This window comes from Penicillium rubens (assembly GCF_028828025.1).
Source record: "Penicillium rubens strain IBT 27055 chromosome Unknown utg000001l_segment0_segment0, whole genome shotgun sequence".
NCBI lineage: Eukaryota > Fungi > Ascomycota > Eurotiomycetes > Eurotiales > Aspergillaceae > Penicillium > Penicillium rubens.
This window is the reverse complement of record NW_026890599.1, coordinates 2,280,048-2,300,931: the sequence shown is the minus strand read 5'-3', so window position 1 is coordinate 2,300,931 and position 20,884 is coordinate 2,280,048. Positions and strand designations below refer to the sequence as shown.

Here is a 20,884-nt window from a genome sequence, read left to right as displayed (position 1 = left end):
GCGCTCATTCCAGTCTCATTTCCGCTTCAGCGTTTCGATTGATAACTATTCTACCCCACCGTCATGGGTGAATCCAGGTTCGGCTTTTCTCCTATTCCCCGCCATCTCGCGACCGATATGGCTTTACTGACGCCGATCAATTTATAATTTCAGACAGGAACTGCTGGCATGGCTTAACAACCTGCTGCAGCTGAACCTTACCAAGATTGAGCAGTGTGGAACTGGGTATGGTTGATCTGTATTCTCTCCTCCGACTTGTTAAAGCCCGCGGGGCGGTCGACTTTTTTTTGCATAGACCGGATGAGCTAACCTCTTATCTTGTCTCCCTATAGTGCTGCCCTTTGCCAGATTTTCGATTCAATTTTCAGTATGTAATCACGACTTGCGCAATAATAGACAGAGAGAGAGAGAGAGAGAGAGATAGGTGGTCCTGAGTTGTGGAATATATACTGACTGGTTGTTTTCTTTGTTCAGTGGATGTTCCCATGTCCCGGGTCAAGTTCAACGTGAACACTGAATATGCCTACCTCCAGAACTTCAAGATCCTTCAGAGTATGTGAAGACGGATTCCAAATCGGCCATCGACGATTCCCTTTTTAACATGTTCAATCACCCAGATGTCTTCGCCCGCCACCAGGTCAACAAGCCCATCCCCGTCCAGTCCCTCACAAAGTGCCGCATGCAGGATAACCTTGAGTTCATCCAGTGGGTTAAGAAATACTGGGACCAGCACTATCCGGGTGGTGAATACGACGCCGTCGGCCGACGCAAGGCCTCCGGCGCCCCTGCTTCCGTTGGAGGCCCCACTTCGCGTGCCCCGTCTGCTGGCAGCGCACGCCGTGGAGTGACCCCGACAGGCGGCGCCGTCCGTCCCCGAGTTGGCGGTGCGGCCAGTGGAGCGGCCACCGCTGCCCTGCAACAGGAGATCTCGACGCAGAAGGAAGCGATCGCAGGACTGGAGAAGGAGCGCGATTTCTACTTCGCCAAGTTGCGCGACATTGAGCTGCTGTTGCAGAGCGCCATTGAGGCCGACCCCGAGCTTGAAAAGGAGGAAGACACACTTGTTAAGCACATCCAGGGCATCCTATACTCGACCGAGGTCCGTTCCCTTAATCTATTCGCTGAGGATTCCCCAAACTGACGCTCGTGCGCTTCCCATCAGGACGGCTTTGAAATTCCCGCCGAAGGAGAGGAGCTTCCGGCCGACGAGCTCGAGACTTTCTAAGTGAAGCATGAGTTTTGGGCTCGAGAGGAGGAAAGATCCGATACTAAATACCCCCCTCCTATTCTTTCTTGTGTTCCTTTCATTGGGTGTCAAATAAGACGAGCAGAGCACGTAGATATGGAGACAAATGCATACGTCCTATTTTTGATGGAGAGACATGGTCTGACACTTAGGCTTAAAATAGCTTTATGGAGAACCTTGGAATGTGATCGGCAAATGATTCTCCCGTTAGTACTCCGTACAACGTAGGTATGGTATTGAATGTGGTAGTACACAATGACACATCTGTTATATTCCAAGGTTAATTCCCTAGGGAATATTGAATTCACTACTCCGTATGTTGTATTCTGTTGACTCTAGAAACATATATATGCTAAGTTAAAGAGATTTATTTTATGCAAGTAACCATTGTCCCTTGCCTATGTATAGAGCCATTTGACGCTAAGCCGATGATAATTAAACCTGCATGGCACACTAAACCCAAAGGAGACTAGTATCCTTGGCCAGAACCTCATCTGGGCCCTGTCACTTTTTCATTCGTTGATCCCGCGGTACCTGACGGTACCTGCGTTGAGAGAGGGCTTTTGTTTTTTTCTTTTTCGTCTTATGTTCTCCTTGAATGAACAGAACACCCAGATTATAACTCAATTCCAGATATCTTCCGACATCAAGAAAGGAGGGGAAAAGGAAAAAGGGAAAAGAAGAAAAAGAAAAAGAATCTGTCGGCCCCCGAGCCTAATTCGTCAGTAACCCGGCCTAGACTAGGCCTTGATAGGGGATTGTTTGGTGCGGTCTGGGTCTTTTTCCTCCCGTTTCGCTTCTTCTCTTTCGTGTGTGTCTCGCTTTTTGTTCTTTTTCGGTCTCAATTTTTGGTTGCATTTGTACATTCATCTCTCTTAGACAACTGGGAAATCATTTGAATTGTGCCAGTGTGACCACACTGCCCTCAGAGCTGTTCACGGGTCCCGGCCTTACGCTCTCGACATATTTCAACAGTCTATATTCCCCTTTGTGGTTCCAATATCCAAAATGGATTAGGATATGAGACTGGGCTCTCGTTTTTTTCCCACTCTTTTTGTCGCTCTTTTATTCCAGGTATGTGTATCAATTCACTCGAAGCCCCCGATTTGTTTGCGTACAATGGCGTGGGGCTTCCCCAATTGAATTGACACATACTAACTTGGAACTCTGCTTAGTCGTTTGTAAGACTGCCATTCCTTCCAGGTTACTGTGCTATATCACGATATTCTTGAGCTGCTGTTCATGCTACGCTTTTCTTGATCACAACGTTTGGCTACGCTTTCGCCAACTTCCACTCCTTCAATACTGTCAACCGGGTCATTCCTTTCCCACGATCTTTCAATCCTTCCACAACTTTGGGCACGCTAGAACGTGTTTTCTTTCGTTTACTTTTAAACCTTATCAGTCCCATTCTTTGCAAAGCGTGAAGCTCAACCTCTGTGAGGATCATACATCTTTTGCTTTTGCTTTGCCTTGTCTTGATATTTGCATGTGATTGGCAATTAACGTGGACGTGTATGGAAAATTGTCAACATGGCTCATGGTCATTTTCGTCACTCGCGCATCGGCAATCTAATTAGCGCCAGGCGCCGGCGGGAAGCTGAGCTGGATGGCCAGGATGCGGGCTCTGATTTACTTGAGGATGACACATTTCAAAGCCCCATCCTCCCAGCTACTGGTATGCCTCCGGAGGAAAATTGCGACTCCTCGAAAACCTCTATGCGCCTTGAGCATGGCATGAACGAATTCGATTCAATGCTTGAAAAGCGGGACGAGGCGGCCTCCCCCGACCCTACTAGTATCGAGACTGTACTGCAGATAGTCGACGCTAGCTCACAGACCCCGCTTCAGTCGACTACTACTGACTTTCCGATGACGGCGTCGGATTCTACGTACGCCACTGACACTCTACCGAGCTCGGACAGCTTGCCTGCGAGTGCGACTGCGAGCGCGACTACAACTGCGACTGCAACTGAAAGTGCGAGTGCCTCTGTAGATTTAGGGCTATTAACTTCGCCGACAGCCTCTCCACTATCCGAGACCTCACTTACAAACACCACGAATGTGGCCCAAACTTCTTCGACCACAAATGCCGTAACCCAACTTCCATCACCATTAAGATCTCCCTCAGCCGCAGTCATCAGTTCACCTGCATGGAGTTCGACTCGCCTCGTCACTTCTTCTATCTCTACGCCCTCTCTTACGACAACATCGTCCCAGGTACACAATCACTCGTCATATTCTGGTACCGGCTCCGACTCCAGTTCCAGTTCCACCTCGACAAGCTCGACTTCCAGCAGCTACACAACCTCTTCGTCAAATGTATATGGAGGCTCTGAGTCAGCTGGCTCGCCGACTGGTACCGGAACCGCGCCAACTACAAGTGAAACGCAGGGTTCGGGGCAGGGTTCAACAAGTAATCCTGCCACTCCTAAAATCGTGGGTGGCGTAGTAGGATCAGTTGCCGGTGTTGCTCTCATTCTTTTTCTCCTATTTTACTACCTCCGCCGCCGAGGGTTCTTTATGGGGAAAATGGGACGTCCCACCATGTTAGGTGATGCAGCAGCTGGGGCTGGAGCAGGGGCTCGGTCTAGAGAAGTTGTCGAGCGGCGCGAAAGCAACGACCCTCTCTTCACAGCCTCATACCTGGCCCCTGCGTTCATGAAGCGCTGGCGCCAATCAACGGCAACAACGCGCTCTGGAAGCACTGTCGACTCGGCCCCCAGCGAACGCGGGTTCCAAAAAATTTCCGGCAGAAAGCTTCCTCCCGTCTTCACCCACGGTGGTGATGGATATGGCGGCGGACTAGACGGCGATTCTCCCACTATAACAGGCTTCCCTGCCACCTCACCAGCATCCGGACCAATTGGGTCACCGTCCTTCTATGCTCCGCCCCCTGCCCAGCCATATGGCATGCCCCTGGACTCAAACTATACCCGTGAGGTCGAGGAGCACACCCCACCAGCACAGCCCAACCCCGTGCACCTTCCTATCTCCAACGCGGTCAGTGTTGCCACTCCCATCACCGTTACACCAGCCCAACCGATTGCACAACCCCAGAGTGCAGTGCCCTTCGCGCCACCGCGGCCGGATGGGCTCGGCCGCAGTTTGCACAGTTTCGACGGGAGTCGAAGCAGCCGCTTCACTGAGGTCATGGATCAGTAATTGTTGATGTTGCGATACGGGACACGCGAAATGATGGAAACGAAGTGATGGGTGGGGGGCACAGCCCCTCTGACATCGGACTCCGGGGCTTGTCCCCGATACCTTCTTATTGTTATTATTTTTCTGTTCGATTCTGTCTGTTTGTGCTGTAAAAGCGCATTTCCTGTCTTTGATTGTCATTGTGTGGTTATATTCTCTTTTTCACTATTGATACCCCCCTCTATCTATTTTCTTTCTTCTGTTCCTATTTCTCTTACTTCTTGTTCAAATTACTTTGTCTTCATTATCTTCTTTCTCACTTACCCTTGTTAATGTCAATGTGACTTCTGTATGTAGATGACATATGCGGCGGAATTTCCAGCCCAGGTGCCCAGTTCCAGTTGCTCATCAGCCGTGTAACACCGGATATCTTGCCTCACTCCAATCCCACTATATGGCCGGCCACGCATGCTGACCACGTGGGCAATGCCGATGGGAGTAATATTATTGCTACCTAAGTATCATTTATTTTAGAACTGTTTCATCTAACATGTGAGACTACCATCGTGGTGCCACCTGAGACCAGGCTACGACATCCCTTTCCGTATTCCTGACGTGTTGAAGGAGAATAGTTTCCTTGACGCATTGCGCATGAGCCGCACTTCCAAATGGAACGCTTGTCAAGCCTCAAATGGCTAAGGAGGCCGAACTCCCATGTCATATATTTGGAGGCGCAGGTACCAGATTCGTACCAAATGAGGCTTGAATATTAGCCTCTTCTCAACTGTATCCGCATCTACGCGTCCTGCGACCAAATATAGGCTGTCTTTTCCGATACAGCCACTGTTCCGTAGGTGCGGTGTGCGAGTACGAGTGCTTCTGCCTACAACATAGCTACGAGCCTTGAGGTAGGCTTTTCCTGGAATGAATTGGCCCATTCCATTGTTACCTATTGCACTGCCCTTCCGTGACCAAGCTGGTTATGTCTCTTGCCTCCCGGGTCATACTAGAGCTCAAGAGGCTCCAGTCATAGGAAGAGCCGCACCGCCACATGATTTAAAGCACCGCCACAAAACGCCACAGAAGGCGATCTGGTCCTCTACGCCTCCTTTCACCCGGGAAACCCCAACATCAAGTCACTCACGGAGTGGACGAGGTACGGATCCGGTGCTTGCGAGATCAAGATCAAGTATTCCGGTTGTGTGCCTTGATAGGTTCTGACAATGCCGCGTGCTTATGATGCGCACAGTCTAGCCGCTCATCGAGTGGACACCTACCCCGTCTCCAGCCTAGAACAGTCACAATCAAGCCCCATGATGCAACGAGACTGGTCATTGCCTCCTTACTTGCGCCATGGTCAAACAATTAATGCCAATACATCCACAATATGTCGAGGTGGATGATGGCCAATGATTGGGTGCTCTGTGAGGCGCAGCAGTTGTCCTCTCCACAGTGAGAAAACCCAATTTGACCGCAACGCCCTCGCATAGGACGACTGCACTTGGCGTAACGCTATTCAACACCCGCTGATCCCAGGATTTAGCTATGCAGCATGGATGTGAAGAAACGAGTTTGAGAAAAAAAGAAGCCCGGCGCTTACATTCCTCAGCTTTTTCGGTATGCCTATGAACTTCGCCTTTGACATACATCATACACGGAGCTTTGAAGCCCCTGTTCGAGACAAAGCTTACCGCTTGTAACCCTGGGAAAGGGGGCTGTGTTGGGGTCCCCAGGGTAATAAGTGGCACATCCTCTTTCAACAGTCTATATATTATATTTTATTATATTTTTACTTTTTTTCGCCTTTTCAATATTCTCTGGTGGATATAATATATCCCTCTTTTACATACTTGGCATTCTTTGCTGCGCTCGTTGCGAATTACCAGAAAATTCTCAACTAAATCCTCGGCGTCTCTGGGCATCCGTCCTTGGAAGTACACAGCCCCGTTGAGAGGGGAAAAACAAAAGGTCTTGTCACCCCAACACACGAGACCTTTTTTGCATCATAGAAGTATTACATGAACCTCTATATGACCTGCTTTTACATTTGATTCGCATATTCTTTTCGGAAGATCTCCGTGCGGTTCGCACCATGTCTTCTCCAAACGACTCCTCCCATCAGGGTTCACTATTAAGTCCTGTTATAGTGACGGACTTTTCGGGCAGAGAGGTTAGTAACCCAAGCCATCATATAAACCGAACGCTTTCGCTGACTATCTTAACTTTTTCTTATCTTTACAGCGATCTATATCTACAGCCTCTTCAGCGTGGTCGGGCCCTACAGATCTAAATCACAGCCCAACTTCTCCCGTCTCACCAGATATGGCGTGGAATCAACCAGATCCAGGCCGGTTGATGGTTCAAGATGCCTCACATCGACCGTCGCCGTCGATCGATGGCGATACATTGCGTCCGCGGGCGGACTCATTTGCTTCTTCTGCTGATACCGTAGTTCGCTCCCGGGCGAACTCTGAAGTAGATCCAAATTCCAAAGCTGTCTATGACGATGTATCGCTGTCGGATGCTTTGAGACCAGATCCGAGGAATGAATCTGATTTCCAAGTGGAGGATAATCGGTTTGCGTTTTCCCCGGGTCAACTAAACAAAATGCAGAACCCGAAGTCCCTGGCTGCTTTCCATGCTCTTGGCGGGTTGCAGGGTCTGGAGCGCGGTCTGCGAACAGATCTAAATGCCGGTTTGTCCATAGATGAAGGGCGGCTGGAGGGCACTGTCGAGTTCAAGGATGTGGCACCTTCGCAAGATACATCTACAACATCTCCGCCAAAATATGACGCTGCAGCACCAGCACCGGTGTCATCTGGTAGCGGCTCCCCCTTCGAAGACCGGGTTCGTGTCTTTAGTCAGAACAAACTACCCGCCCGGAAATCGACCGGATTCTTCAAGCTATTTTGGGCTGCATATAACGACAAAATTATTATATTATTGACTGTCGCCGCCGTCATCTCACTATCCTTGGGGATATACGAGACCGTGGACGAAGGCACAGGCGTCGACTGGGTGGAAGGAGTCGCCATCTGCGTGGCAATCTTGATTGTCACGATTGTCACAGCTGTCAACGATTGGCAAAAGGAGAGACAATTTGCCAAACTCAATAAAAGAGCAAGTCTTCCCCCCGCCAACCCAGAAAGTGAGCGCAGCTAACATCCTAGCAGAACGATGACCGAGAAGTCAAAGTCACCCGCTCAGGCAAAACCAACATGGTTTCGGTCTACGATATCATGGTCGGTGACATCCTCCATCTCGAGGCTGGAGATTCCATCCCCGCAGATGGCATTTTAGTTTCAGGTTACGGCGTGAAGTGCGACGAGTCTTCCGCTACCGGCGAGTCGGATCAAATGAAAAAGACCAACGGCCATGAAGTCTGGCAGCAAATTATCGACGGCAAGGCAACGAAGAAACTCGACCCGTTCCTGATCTCCGGCAGCAAGGTCCTTGAAGGTGTCGGGACTTATGTCGTCACCAGTGTTGGGCCTTATTCCACCTACGGACGGATCTTGCTGTCGCTGCAGACTCCTAATGACCCAACGCCGCTTCAGGTCAAGCTGGGTAGGCTCGCAGATTGGATTGGATATTTGGGTACAGGGTGAGTCGACCATTCCTGCGTTCCTTTCGTTGTACAGGTTACTGATGATAATTGATAGAGCTGCTGGTATTCTGTTCTTCGTTTTGCTCTTCCGATTTGTAGCCAATCTTCCTAACCACCCGGAGATGACCGGTGCTATGAAAGGCAAAGAGTTTGTGGATATCCTTATTGTTGCTGTTACGGTTATTGTCGTCGCTATTCCAGGTAAGCGCTAATGTTTCGCCGAATTATATGAAACTCTACTGACATCCATGTTCCTTGCTAGAGGGCCTTCCGTTGGCAGTAACACTGGCTTTGGCCTTTGCTACCACACGAATGGTCAAGGAGAACAACCTCGTCCGCGTCCTTCGCGCATGCGAGACAATGGGCAACGCTACAGTCATCTGCTCTGATAAGACAGGTACATTGACACAGAACAAAATGACTGTTGTGGCCGGAACCTGGGGCTCGGATCAGGACTTCAGCCAGAGAACCGAAGATGCAGATGTGGAAGGTTCAACGACTATCTCGGCAGTTTCCCAGAAATTGTCGGCTCCCGTCAAAGATCTGATCATCAAGAGCATCGCTTTGAACTCGACTGCCTTTGAACAGGAAAAAGACGGCTCCATTGACTTTGTCGGCAGTAAGACTGAGGTGGCGATGCTTCAGTTGGCCCGGGATTATATGGGTATGGATCTCGTCTCGGAGCGTGGCTCCGCTGAAATCGTCCAATTGATTCCTTTTGACTCCGCCAGGAAGTGCATGGGTGTTGTTTACCGTGTCCCTGGTGTTGGCCACCGACTACTTGTCAAGGGTGCGTCCGAGTTGATGGTCGGCACCTGCACCTCAAAGATCATCAACATTGATACTGCCAAAGAAAGGCCCGATGTGGAAGACCTTTCCGAGTCACAGAAGAAGGGCATCCTGGACATCATCGACAACTATGCTCACAAATCTCTTCGGACGATTGGCATGGTCTACAAGGATTTCGCAAGCTGGCCCCCGAGAGAAGCCAAGCATTCTGAAGATTCTGCCGCAAACTTCGAGGATTTCTTCCATAGTATGACTTGGGTCGGAGTTGTGGGTATCCAAGACCCTCTTCGCCCCGAAGTCCCATCAGCCATTCGCAAATGCCACTCGGCAGGCGTCCAGGTCAAGATGGTGACCGGTGACAATGTTGCCACTGCCACCGCTATTGCAACCTCTTGCGGAATCAAGACGGAGGATGGATTGGTCATGGAAGGTCCCAAGTTCCGCCAGCTTACAAACGAGGAGATGGATGAAGTGGTTCCTCGCCTACAGGTGCTGGCACGATCATCCCCCGAAGACAAGCGAATCTTGGTCGAACGGCTCAAGGTCCTCGGTGAGACGGTCGCTGTAACAGGTGATGGTACCAATGACGGTCCGGCTCTGCGAACTGCGGATGTCGGCTTCTCCATGGGTATCGCTGGTACTGAGGTCGCCAAGGAGGCTAGTTCGATTATCCTTCTGGATGATAACTTCAGTTCCATTATCACAGCCATCTCCTGGGGACGAGCTGTCAATGACGCCGTTGCCAAGTTTTTGCAATTCCAGATCACGGTCAATATCACAGCCGTGATCCTCACCTTTGTCTCGTCGGTGTACAGCAGTGATAACACCAGTGTCTTGACAGCTGTGCAGCTGCTCTGGGTGAACCTGATTATGGACACCTTCGCCGCTCTCGCCTTGTAAGTTTCCCTTCTCGTTATTTTATGTTTGCTTAGCTTTTTGCTAACGTTTCGGGAAAACAGAGCCACGGATGCCCCGACTGAAAAGATTCTCGACCGCAAACCTGTCCCCAAACACGTCTCCCTCTTTACATTGACCATGTGGAAGATGATCCTCGGTCAAGCAGTATACCAGCTCGCTGTCACATTCATGCTCTATTTCGCAGGCGACAAGCTCCTCGACGCCCATCTCAGCACCGAACCCGAGATGCGCGAAAAGCAGCTCTCAACCGTGGTGTTCAACACGTTCGTGTGGATGCAGATCTTCAACGAATTCAACAACCGTCGCCTCGACAACAAGTTCAATATCTTCGAAGGCATGTTCCGCAACTACTGGTTCCTAGGAATCAACACCGTCATGGTCGCTGGTCAAGTCATGATCGTCTACGTGGGCGGCCAGGCATTCAGCGTGACTCGCTTGAGTAGCACCCTCTGGGGTGTGTGCATCGTCTGTGCTATTGCCTGTTTGCCCTGGGCTATCGTGCTCCGACTTATTCCCGACCGCCATTTCGGAATTGTCTTCAATGCCGTCGTTGGCGGTATGTCCTTTGTTTTGCGCCCAATTTCTAAGGGATTCAAGGCAATTGGTCGTGGTATCAGGTCTTTCTTCAGACCTGTGAAGCGTTTCACTGGCCGGGCTCTCAAGAAGCAAGACTCAGATGATGTAGCTGAGTTGAATCCGCAGCCCATCAAGTCTGATGATCTCGAACAAGCTCCCGAGAAACTTGTGAGCAAGCCAGAGCCTTCTCCTGAGCGTCCTTCGACGCCTCCTCCTGTCGTGGTACCCCCTATCACAATTACGACCTCTCCTTAGTTTGACATTTTAGCGTTGGTGTTATTAGCATTGGTTGGCTGTTTGATATTTATTTGTGCTTATTGTATATAAAGCATCAGGTTCGATAGAATATGTGTATAGTTATATACCACCAAAAACGACACCCTGCATTAATTATGAAATTTAATTTTCTATGTTGAAAAAATCCCAGTAATCCAGTATCCCTACGCATTTACCCAGAATACTAGTTAACTAGTTAATTATAAAATCAACAGTCTCAGGCAACTGGGTTTAAGATATTGTGTTTGCCTCAGGCCACAACACCCGTCTCCCAAGTGTCCAGCTCCATCTCCCGTGGACTCCCCAATTGACTCCGCATTGCCCTGTCGACTCACCTTGTCACCTATCTGTGATCAGTTAATCTGATCTCTGTCTCTCTCAAACACACATTGATCTTTTATCCTATCCCCATTGGATCTCATCTCGGAGAGGTTCACACGTCACTACCTAATCTCCCCGCTTCCGCCCACCGCACCGATATACCAAACAGACCAACAGGCAGCTCCCCACAAAGCTCCCACAACACCAAACCAATCCGACTGGCTTGATCAACAACTTGATCGAGACCCATTCCTACTCTGTTTCCGCCCTCAACCAAACCCCAGCCGCCACCATGTCGCAAATCAACTACCGCACCATCAACGTTGATGCCCTGGACCCCGAGTCCTCGGCGAACTTCCCCATGGAATCCCTCCTGCCCGCCACACTCCCCCAAGCCGCAAGCGCCAGTGACGCCGCCAGTGCCGCGGCACAGGTGCGCCAGATGCTGCGCGGCGGTGACCCGGAGGGCGCTCTGCGGACCGTCCTCGACACGGCGCCGCTGGGCGGCGACGACCGCGCCAAGGAGGTGCATCTTGCTACCGTCATCGATGTGTTGCAGGGTATCCGGCAGGGCGAGATGACCCGCATTCTGGAGGGCGTGTGCAGCGGGGATGGCGGGGCTGAGCGGGCGGATTGCTTGATGAAATACCTGTACGTGGAACTACTGTTTCGATCGCCGGGGGCATTGGGTGGTGGAAAGTCGTGGATTTGATTGCTGATTCGTTAATAACAGGTACAAGGGGATGTCCTCGGCTGCTCCTGGTAGCGGCACCCAGACGCCGAAGAAGCCCGTTTCGCCTCAGGATACGGGCTTCTCGCAGATCCAGGCTCGCAACTTGGGTGAAGGTGGTGGTGGCCAGCAGATGAGCGTTTTGCTGAGCTGGCACGAGAGGCTTGTGGAGATTGCTGGTACTGGGTCGATTGTGCGGGTCATGACTGATCGTAGGACCGTTTGAGTGGAGAAAACAGCATCGGATGGAGGTTCGTTTCTTATGATTTACATTTGACTGTGTTTTTGTTCTTGTCTTGGTAGAGACCTGCATTCCATACATATCCTGTGGATGATATCTCACCAGTTGTCGCTTTAAGCGTAGTTCTACAAATAGAATAGTTATCACGTTCTATCTATTTATCGTCCTCTAACCCCGCAAGTTTACCATAGTGTGCTTTTCTCGAAATACAGACGTTTAATCCTGATCTTAATCCCTACTTAGGCTAATAAGCGCTAATATTAGACAGATGCTATCCTCTACGAGGAAACTCGAGCCAGACTAGAACACTTTCGCAGCCTGGGATGGCTCCCCCTAAATTTCAAGCATAAGACGTTAGAAGGCATCGCTATTATTAAACGCTACTAGCGGAAGTGAGCACTTATCCAATATGCAAGAGAATAGGTATTATATATAATCGTAAAAAGACTACGCTGAATTCCTACTTTCAGTAGTTTTCCTAGAGCATACAGAGAAGTGCAAAGCCAGCTTCACCAATTTGCACTCTTCTATTCTTTCTATGTAGGAGTTTTAACTGCTATCACGTAGCCTTACTTTTCCGCAGCCAACCCTAAGGCAAAACTAACCCGAAAAGGAAATCCACAGGTCCTAATATTATATATTATATTGTGACAAAATGTTAGGCTCTCTCTCTTCTTGTTCCCATTCTTCATGGTTTACTAAAGTCACCTCCCTCAAGGATGTCCTTGAGGTTAACATCGCCGCTGCCACGCTGCAACGGCTGTGCCTGGCCTTTGCCTTCCTTCCATCCAATCATATAGATCAACCGGAACGTTGCCGGGATACCACGCGCACCTTCCTCCATATGCAGGGAACGATATATAGCCTCATTAGCCAGCAAAACATCCCGCGAAAGCGGTGCCAAGTCACGGTTCATGATTGCGTTACCCTCGCCCATCGCCTGCAAATCCTGCATGAGCGCAAAGGTATCCGGGAACTCGACCACAATATCCTCAACATCAACAGTAAGCATCTTGAACCCAGTACGGGTCAACAAGCTCCCGACATCCTTGACATCCGCCAGAGGCGACACATGCGGACTCACACCACCGCGCCGCTCCATATCAGCCAGCTGCAGCGACCCACGCAGCTCGTACAGCGTATCGCCACCAAACATCGCCGCGATAAACGGCGCATCGGGCTTGAGTATTGTGTTCACTTGTTCCAGGAGTGCGGGCAGGTCGTTGATCCAGTGGATCGAGAGTGAGGAGAGCACGGCGTCGAAGCTGTTTGGTGCGTATGGCAATGTCTCCAGGTCTGGAATTACATCGCGCTGGATGTCAATCTCCTTGTTAAACTGCTCGTTCTCGTCGCGGTGGAGCAGCGCGTGCGACGTCTCCACGCATGTCAGCTTCGAGATCTTGTTTGATAGTGGTGGCGTGATGGTTCCTTCCGGCATGACTGAGTCGATATTGGGGGATGTGAGAGCTCGGGCGATGTTGCAGCTGTTTGCACCTAGATCTAGAACGTTTGGAAAGTCACGTTTAATGTCCTATTCATGGCGAGAGAAACTCTTGTCAGTGGGTGTGTCTTTTTCCTTTCTACTTCTGCGCTTTCTTCCGCGCTTGTTTCGCTAAGTAACTTACTAGTAAGCGCTCGCATAACCGCATCGCTACTTCATCTTTCAGGTAGTCGACTTTTCGACTCTCTTCGACGTTCCGGGCTGCCCGATCTTTTTGGAGGTGCTTGACTTTGCGGTTGAAGACCTCAAGCATTGGGTTACCGGGCGTTTGGCTGGCATATTTTCGAACAGTAATTGTTGGAGCGAAGCACCGCCTTGAGAGGCCGACTCGAAATGTCTGTAGAGGAATCATTGTGGCTGTAGAATGGATATGGAGGATTCTAAACCCGCAAGCATGCAAGTCCATGGTTTTGCGGCGATAGCGGGCAGAAAATGGCGGGATCTGACGTCGATTGTTGATGCGGGAGAGCTCCCTCTCCGCGGACCGTGGACTTCCTGCAATTGACGTTTTCGAGACACTTGGCCTCGTGTAAGTTCGCTCTCCCGAATTGTGCATATTGTGCATAGTACATCGAGCGTAACAGAACCATTGCAACCGCTGCGCAAGTAAGTCCTCGCGCGCCAAACACCCTCCTCTCAGGGTCTCCGATTTGGCGCAACAGGGTTGTGACCCCGAATATTGAGATATTCTTACTCGAAAGGCCAAGCCATCAGATAGCTACGGATTTGCTATCGGCCAACCTGTCTACTCCATCACGCTATCCAGCTTCGAACCCCACAGAGACGAAGGATGATTTGATCCAAGTACATGTCTCGAAAGTTACCATACACCATCTCGCCCACAACACCACATCGATATCAAAATGTCGCGTCCTTTCCCGTATACATACATATCATGCCCCTGCGCCGACACCCCTGTTCCCGATCCAGCTAGGAAGCGAAGGTCGAGGGAGTCCCCGCAGAAATCGCCGCAAAAACCACCACCCGAGCGGGCAAACACAGACCAAGATAAGAAGTTGTCAGCAAAAGAGGAGGAACAAGGAGAGGACGAGGATGAAGAACAAACCTTTGATCCGCGCTCTCCACGGTCCAATTTCTCGCTGTATCCGCCTGAACAGCTTCTCTACTGCGAGGAGTGTCACCAGATCAAATGCCCCCGGTGTATTACGGAGGAGATTGTGAGCTGGTACTGTCCTAGCTGCTTGTTTGAAACGCCGAGCAGTATGGTACGGAGTGATGGTAATCGGTATGTACTAGAGGGTGTGAAGAGTTGTATTTCAAGTATCTACTAACGCGCACATACCTATAGATGTGGCCGAAATTGCTTCAATTGTCCTGTCTGCACGGCACCGCTGGCTGTAAGTACCATCGAGAATGCTACAGGAAACGCACCTCAACAGGGTCCGTGGGTGTTGTCTTGTGGATACTGTCTCTGGACGACGCTAGACATCGGGATCAAATTCGACAAGCCGACAAATATTCGCAGTCAGCTGCAAAAGATGACAGATTCCACTCCCCCGGCTGCTCTCGACCGTTCCAGACAAGCTTCCCGCACTTTTGGAGATCTGAAACACCCGTTGTCCAGCTATGCCTCGATTGACGAGCAATCCAATGCGCGTGAGCGTGACGGAGAGCAAGCTGCACCAAAAGAAGACCAAGGTGCACCCCCAATGGGCATGGATGCCCGGTTTGCGGCCTTGAAGAACTTCTACCGTACACAGATCTCTGAGACATCAAACTCGCCAAATGACCATCTTAGCTCAGAATTTGGGTTCTCTTCGCCCGGCGCCCTAAACCGCCTCATGTCTCTCTACGCATCCTCGTCGCGTCTAAGCGGACTATATGGCGGCAGCAAGAAGCCCAAATCCAAGCCGCCTGTTATGCGCGAAGCCCTGACAGCAAGCGAGGGCCTCCAGGTCGCCTCAGAAAACAGCGAGACGGACATGATTGCACGACTTCAGTCTCCAGAATGTGGCTGGGATGGCATGGCCTCGATAGATCAGCGCGCAACCCAATCACCGGATGCCCGCTTCATCGACGATCTCCTCCCACTTCCAGTCCTCCTCCGCACCAAGCGAGCCAAGCGCTGCAAGTCCTGCAAGCACATCCTCGTGAAGCCCGAGAGCAAGCCACAATCTACTCGCTTCCGCATCCGCCTCATTGCCCTCAGCTACATTCCCCTCCCAACCCTCCGCCCTCTAGCCCCTTCTTCCTCGTCAGCCCTCCCAGCCATGGCCCCAACTTCCGACCTCAACTCCCTCCCACCCCTGCGCCCAATCCACATCCTTCTTACCCTAAAAAATCACATGTTTGACCCCGTCCGTATCACCCTCGCCACGCCCCCCGTAACCCCAGGCCGCGTGGCAACGAAAGTCACCGTTCTCTCTCCGCAGTTCGAGATCGGCGCGAACAGCGATGTTTGGGACGAAGCGTTACAGGGTGCCTCTGCGCCTTTAACGAGTGACTCTCGTTCCGCGGCTCTACGCGGAGTCCCCGAGGCAGGCAAGGTGTGGGATAAAGGTCGGAACTGGACGACCGTCGTGTTGGAGGTTGTCCCTGGTACGTTGCCTGGGAGTAGTGCAGAAGGTGGCGATGGCAATCCCAACACCGAGACTAATGATGAGGACGTCTTGGCGGTTGCGGCTTCCAGGCAGGATGAGGATGTGCTTGAGATTCCGGTCTTTGTGCATATGGATTGGGATGCGGATGCACAGCTTGATCAGCAGAATGTTGGGAAGGGATCTAAGCCTGATGACAAGGTTACCAGGGAGTTGGCTTATTGGATGGTGCTTGGTGTGGGCAGAATTCAGCCTTCGTTGTAGACGATAGGGGATGTCATCGTTTGTTCATATTCGTGTCGACTGGTTTGCGTTTTATATCTTTCATACCCCGAGTGTACTTGTTTTTCTCCTCGTTCATAGAAGCATCTACCGATTTGATACTGCCAAGTAAATGTAACAGCAGAATATGAGCTACTTCACTTAACCATTGAGATATATTCAGCAAGTATATCTGAATGTCCACGGGCAACCAATCTTATAATCTACAAACAGGCTAGATCCAATCTCAACCTGACAAAACCATCTAGAGAAAAAGCAATGGAAGTCGGAATTGTTGAATTGGAATACTATTGGATATTCCATCTCACCCTCATTAGATCGGGAGATAGAGAGAACTCAACTCCATCGCCTCACCCAGAGCTCACACCGGATACAAAAACCAATGCAACCAGTGACTGGGGGCAAAAAAAGAAAAGAGAAAAAACCGTCAATGCATTTTTATGGAGATCATCTCTTTGGAACCCATCAATGGCGTTGAATCTAGCAACAATTCAAAACTAGACACAATGCCCATTCTCCCACGCATCAGCCGAGCACATTCCAAGCCCCTAGCCCCCAAAAAAGTCAAAGTGAACGAAGAACTCTAAATATGCATTTAGAACTCAGCGCCGCTCTGGGGGAACTCGAAGGCAACGGAGCGGCCGGTGAGGCGACGGTAGACCTCGCCGTAGGCATCGAGGCGGTGGTCGACACCACCACGCTCCTTCTCGTCGAGGATGACCTTGAGGGTCTTGGAGCCGTCCTCCTTGGTGCGGGTGCGCTTGCCGACAATCTCGACGGGGTAGACGAGGTCGGAGAGGATGGAGTCGTGGACAGCGGTCAGAGTGCGCGAGCGGGGGCGCTTCTGGGTCTGGGTGGTGCGCGAGTTAACGGAGCGCTTGGGGCGGGGCAGGATGCGGCGCTGGGCCACGAAGAGGACGTGGCGGTCGGAGAACTTCTTCTCGAGCTCGCGGGTCAGACTGGAGGTGGGAGTTAGTGGTTGTTCTTTGTCTGAGGACTTTCCTGTTTTTGGTTGGCCCATTCGTTTGGAAGGGCAGATGGTTGCTTACCGCTGCTGAATCTTGTGGAAGTTGGCCAGGAGGGGGACGGGGACGAAGACAATGATGGCCTTCTTGCCGTGGCCGACCTCAACCTAGATAGCGAGAATAATGTCAGAGCGTTGTCCGGTTGAAAGTGTCGCGCACATAGAAACAGAATTCCTCCTGGAACGGCGTCTTGCTCTGCGAATTTTCATATCCATTTTTCTGTTGCCTCCTTTGCTGATGATACCGCTTCATGTTGACGATTTTTTTGGCGTTGGTGGATATGAATTGGATCAGTCCACAAATCCAACCAATATACCCCGGAGCATCGAAAATCCCTCGAAAAATTCACAGACGCCATTCCAGAACGATTCAATTCGCATGTCGGGAGCCTCGGACAACAATTCTTACCTCGCGGGCAGAGACGAACTGCAGGGGACGAAGGCTGGCCTTCAGGTCCTGTGTGTTGCTCTCGAGGTCGAAGAGAGCGCCGGCGATCGCGGTCTCCAGCTCGGAGGGGTTCTGCCGGGACGGCGAGTTGGGGGCGATCTTGTTGATGGCAGCCATTATTGCGAGCGACGGGGTGCTGCGGGAAGTGCTGGTGGTGATGTCGACGGAGGGGAGGTTCGCAGATTGAATCGAATGGGAATTTGCTGTGGGATCGGCGCATTCGCTTAGGGTGCGCTATTTCCTGTTAGGGTTTAGCGTGGCCGTCTTAGGGCTCGTTGCTGATTGGCGGACTGCCGCTAAGTGAGATCCACTATCCGACTCGCCTTTGGTTGGCAACTACCCCAGGACCTCTTTCTGGCCATTTTGCTCTACTCTTTACCGTTATGTAGGAGCGGGAGATTATTTCTCATTGCCAATTCCGATCTCAATAAAAATTTACACTCTAATCACATTGTTGAACGAGGTGCTTCCCGGGGAATAGCACACTGGACTATAAGAAGGGCACGGAGTCTCCGTTGGAGCCTGAACAAGCAAGGAATCAAAAAAATCGAACAAGAGGGACGCCTGTATCCATGGAATAATTGCAAGAACATCTGCCAAAAGAAATACCCAAATCAGCAAGCGCAGCCCTCCTTAGCCGTAGCAGCATTTCGATCACCCAGGTTGACCCGCGAGTCTTCTGCTGACCGGTTACCCAGCGAAGTCTGGCCAGTTCCCGCACCGGTACCGCGACCAGTCTTCAGGCTGCTCTCGGGAATGGCATTGGCGATTGCCGTGAAAACATCCACAACATTGGTGCCGGTCTTAGCGCTAGTCTCGAAGAACAAAAGACCCTCCTCTTCTGCATAGCCGGTAGCCTCCCGTGTCGACACCTTGCGGGCATCGCCGGATACAGCATCTTGCACCTCATCTTCCTCACCGGCGCCTTCCTCGCCATTCTGGGCCGACTCGGATTCGTCCTGTGCAGCTCCAGCGGCCTCGGAAACATCTCCGCCATCATTGGTCAAGTCCAGCTTGTTACCGACGAGGGCAATGACAATTCCAGGGCTCGCTTGGCGCTGCAGCTCGGCAACCCAGTGCTTAGCTTTCGTCAGCGAAGAAGGTTTTGTAACGTCGTAGACAACAAGCGCCGCTTGCGCATTACGGTAGTACATCGGGGCGAGCGAAGCGAATCGCTCCTGACCGGCGGTATCCCAGATCTCGAACTTGATGGTGCGCGTAGGAAGGGAGCATTTTTGCGTCAGAAATGCGGCTGGAAAGATGACGTTAGTTGGTCATCCTAGTGCAAAGTATTATTTGAGGGGTTGGGTTGGCCCGTTTGCGGGGAACAACCCGATTTTAGACACAACACACTGCCCCTTGGTTCTCCAGAAGTATATAATCTGCCAGGGACAATATCTCGTATCTTGTGGGGGCTAAGTCCATGGGGAAATCTTACCGCCGATGGTTGGTTCCTTGTTCTCCTGGAAATCATTGTTGACGAAGCGGAGGACAAGCGATGACTATGAGCAAATAATAAGGTGGTTAGCTGTTGATAATCGTGTAACACGATGAATGGAGGAGTAGTACCTTGCCAACTGCGGCCTCTCCGAGCAGCACAAGCTTGACACTGCTGCTAGGCTTCGGGGCATTTGCGCTGGCTGCTTCGGACATGGCTGAAACAACGAAACAAAAGTGAGATCGAAGTAACTACAAGTCAGGCCTTCTGTAGGTTATTCGCCTTCGATCAGCGATCAGGCGACCGGATGAGGTGGCAGGTTGATTCAGCTGGTAACCACCGTTCGGGGAATGGGGCTGCCTAGAAGTAAGACAGCTGGGAGACGAGTAATCTTGCGCTCGTATTGGTAAAGTAATTCAATCCTTGTCGAGGAATGAGAAATGCAAAACGTAGTATAGACGTTACGGAGACCAGAGTGATTGATCCTGAAGTTGGAGAGAGGCGGAGGTGGATGATGATGATGGGTGCCTCGATCGGGCTTAGCGCGGTCGTCAGTCACCAGTCACGGGAGGCCCGTCCGAGGTTGAAGTATACAACTGGGATACTTAGCATTTGCATTGCTCACACTTCTATTGAGGCTTCATTTACTTCGCCTTATCTATTTAAAGAGACTGACATAAGAGCTAAATTTGATGTTCAAGGATCATCTCCCGCATTGTACATACCTCACATCGTTGGATAACTGCACCGATGGCATGCAGATAACATGGATATATGGCTGTCAGGATATAAGATTTGGAAAGAGTTAACTCAGGGACACGTACTCTGACTTGATAAAAGCTAGGCCACCGCAAGACAAACATGTTCCTGGCACCTTGACAAGTGTCGCAGATTGGGCTCGTGCCTAACTGGTATGCAAGATGATGTCGGGCCCCAGTTAGGAAAGACCCTGGTCAGGCTCGGGAGATATCTGCCGATGCACCAGCCAGGCCGCATCAGCAATCGGGCTGTCGTTCCTGTCTCGGCATTAGTCGGCAAGCAAATCTGCCCGATGCTAGCGCAACCGCGGTCGGTCAGGTACAAGCGAAGTACGACCTGAGCTGAGGTACGAGTTTGCAAACTCGGGGTTACAGAATGTATCTATAAATGGATGTGAAGCTGTGGTGGTCTAGACTAGCTGGATGAAGAATGTAGGGCAATTCCATTGGCGCTGACAATTATGGTGTTGTGCGCAGAATATAATACAGACATCAACGTCAAAATGAACAATACAGATACTCATACAAATAAGCCCGGGAGCAGTACCCAATAGTAAAACAAGAAAAACAATCAAAGCATGCTATTGACCGTGAGGTCGAGGCTCTAGATTTTGGTATCAGCCCATCCCAATCAATATTCCGTCCCGTCTATACCAAAACGCCGGTAGATAAGAAACAAAAGAAATCGAAACAGCAATAAACACAAAGGCACTTTTGAGATGGGGACCGTGGTATCGAGTCGTATCAGAGGAGAAGTAGAACGTGAGGTGAGTCGGAATAAGGTTTTGAGGCCCGAAAAATAAGGAGGCGCATGTGCGAAGACGAGATCAAAAGTCGGAAAATAGAGGAAAATGTGTCAACGCTTGGTATCCGAAAAGAAAATGCTGAAGGCAGAAAGTCGAGCCAAATTAAAAAGGGTATAATGTCGCGCGCCTGTAGCGAATAGGCAAAAACGTGTGGCCCGAGACCAGGAACAAAGAAAAGATAGTGTTACAGATATCTAAGAATTCGGTTAGTTTTGATGCCC

The 20,884-nt window shown here is 50.8% G+C and overlaps 8 protein-coding genes across 8 annotated transcripts; 5 read left to right on the top strand and 3 right to left on the bottom strand.

Annotated features, from left to right (window-relative positions):
- Nucleotides 1-63: 63 nt before the first annotated feature.
- eb1 (microtubule-binding protein BIM1) lies at nt 64-1,225 on the top strand (the record flags this gene model as incomplete). Its single annotated transcript, XM_002561856.1, has 6 exons — nt 64-77; nt 154-225; nt 333-367; nt 475-552; nt 618-1,099; nt 1,163-1,225. 6 exons carry the CDS (start codon nt 64-66, stop codon nt 1,223-1,225), a joined length of 744 nt encoding a protein of 247 aa, XP_002561902.1.
- Nucleotides 1,226-2,779: 1,554 nt separating this feature from the next.
- On the top strand, nt 2,780-4,411 carry N7525_000913 (uncharacterized protein; the record flags this gene model as incomplete). Its single annotated transcript, XM_002561857.2, has 1 exon — nt 2,780-4,411. One exon carries the CDS (start codon nt 2,780-2,782, stop codon nt 4,409-4,411), a length of 1,632 nt encoding a protein of 543 aa, XP_002561903.2.
- Nucleotides 4,412-6,712: 2,301 nt separating this feature from the next.
- On the top strand, nt 6,713-10,535 carry pmcB (putative calcium-translocating P-type ATPase(PMCA-type); the record flags this gene model as incomplete). Its single annotated transcript, XM_002561858.2, has 5 exons — nt 6,713-7,538; nt 7,586-7,994; nt 8,053-8,198; nt 8,260-9,682; nt 9,746-10,535. 5 exons carry the CDS (start codon nt 6,713-6,715, stop codon nt 10,533-10,535), a joined length of 3,594 nt encoding a protein of 1,197 aa, XP_002561904.2.
- A 634-nt stretch (nt 10,536-11,169) lies between these two features.
- N7525_000911 (actin-related protein 2/3 complex subunit 5 family protein) lies at nt 11,170-11,833 on the top strand (the record flags this gene model as incomplete). Its single annotated transcript, XM_002561859.1, has 2 exons — nt 11,170-11,528; nt 11,611-11,833. The coding sequence occupies 2 exons, from the start codon at nt 11,170-11,172 to the stop codon at nt 11,831-11,833; spliced, it is 582 nt and encodes a 193-aa protein (XP_002561905.1).
- Nucleotides 11,834-12,536: 703 nt separating this feature from the next.
- Nucleotides 12,537-13,755, bottom strand: N7525_000910 (uncharacterized protein; the record flags this gene model as incomplete). Its single annotated transcript, XM_002561860.2, has 2 exons — nt 12,537-13,379; nt 13,474-13,755. 2 exons carry the CDS (start codon nt 13,753-13,755, stop codon nt 12,537-12,539), a joined length of 1,125 nt encoding a protein of 374 aa, XP_002561906.2.
- A 457-nt stretch (nt 13,756-14,212) lies between these two features.
- N7525_000909 (putative dynactin Arp1 p62 subunit RO2) lies at nt 14,213-16,171 on the top strand (the record flags this gene model as incomplete). Its single annotated transcript, XM_002561861.2, has 2 exons — nt 14,213-14,595; nt 14,659-16,171. The coding sequence occupies 2 exons, from the start codon at nt 14,213-14,215 to the stop codon at nt 16,169-16,171; spliced, it is 1,896 nt and encodes a 631-aa protein (XP_002561907.2).
- A 613-nt stretch (nt 16,172-16,784) lies between these two features.
- N7525_000908 (40S ribosomal protein eS7) lies at nt 16,785-17,778 on the bottom strand (the record flags this gene model as incomplete). Its single annotated transcript, XM_002561862.1, has 3 exons — nt 16,785-17,148; nt 17,239-17,321; nt 17,623-17,778. 3 exons carry the CDS (start codon nt 17,776-17,778, stop codon nt 16,785-16,787), a joined length of 603 nt encoding a protein of 200 aa, XP_002561908.1.
- A 497-nt stretch (nt 17,779-18,275) lies between these two features.
- On the bottom strand, nt 18,276-19,314 carry N7525_000907 (Rab family GTPase; the record flags this gene model as incomplete). The annotated part of the gene is made up of 3 exons (XM_002561863.2): nt 18,276-18,913; nt 19,100-19,163; nt 19,231-19,314. 3 exons carry the CDS (start codon nt 19,312-19,314, stop codon nt 18,276-18,278), a joined length of 786 nt encoding a protein of 261 aa, XP_002561909.1.
- Nucleotides 19,315-20,884: the final 1,570 nt, after the last annotated feature.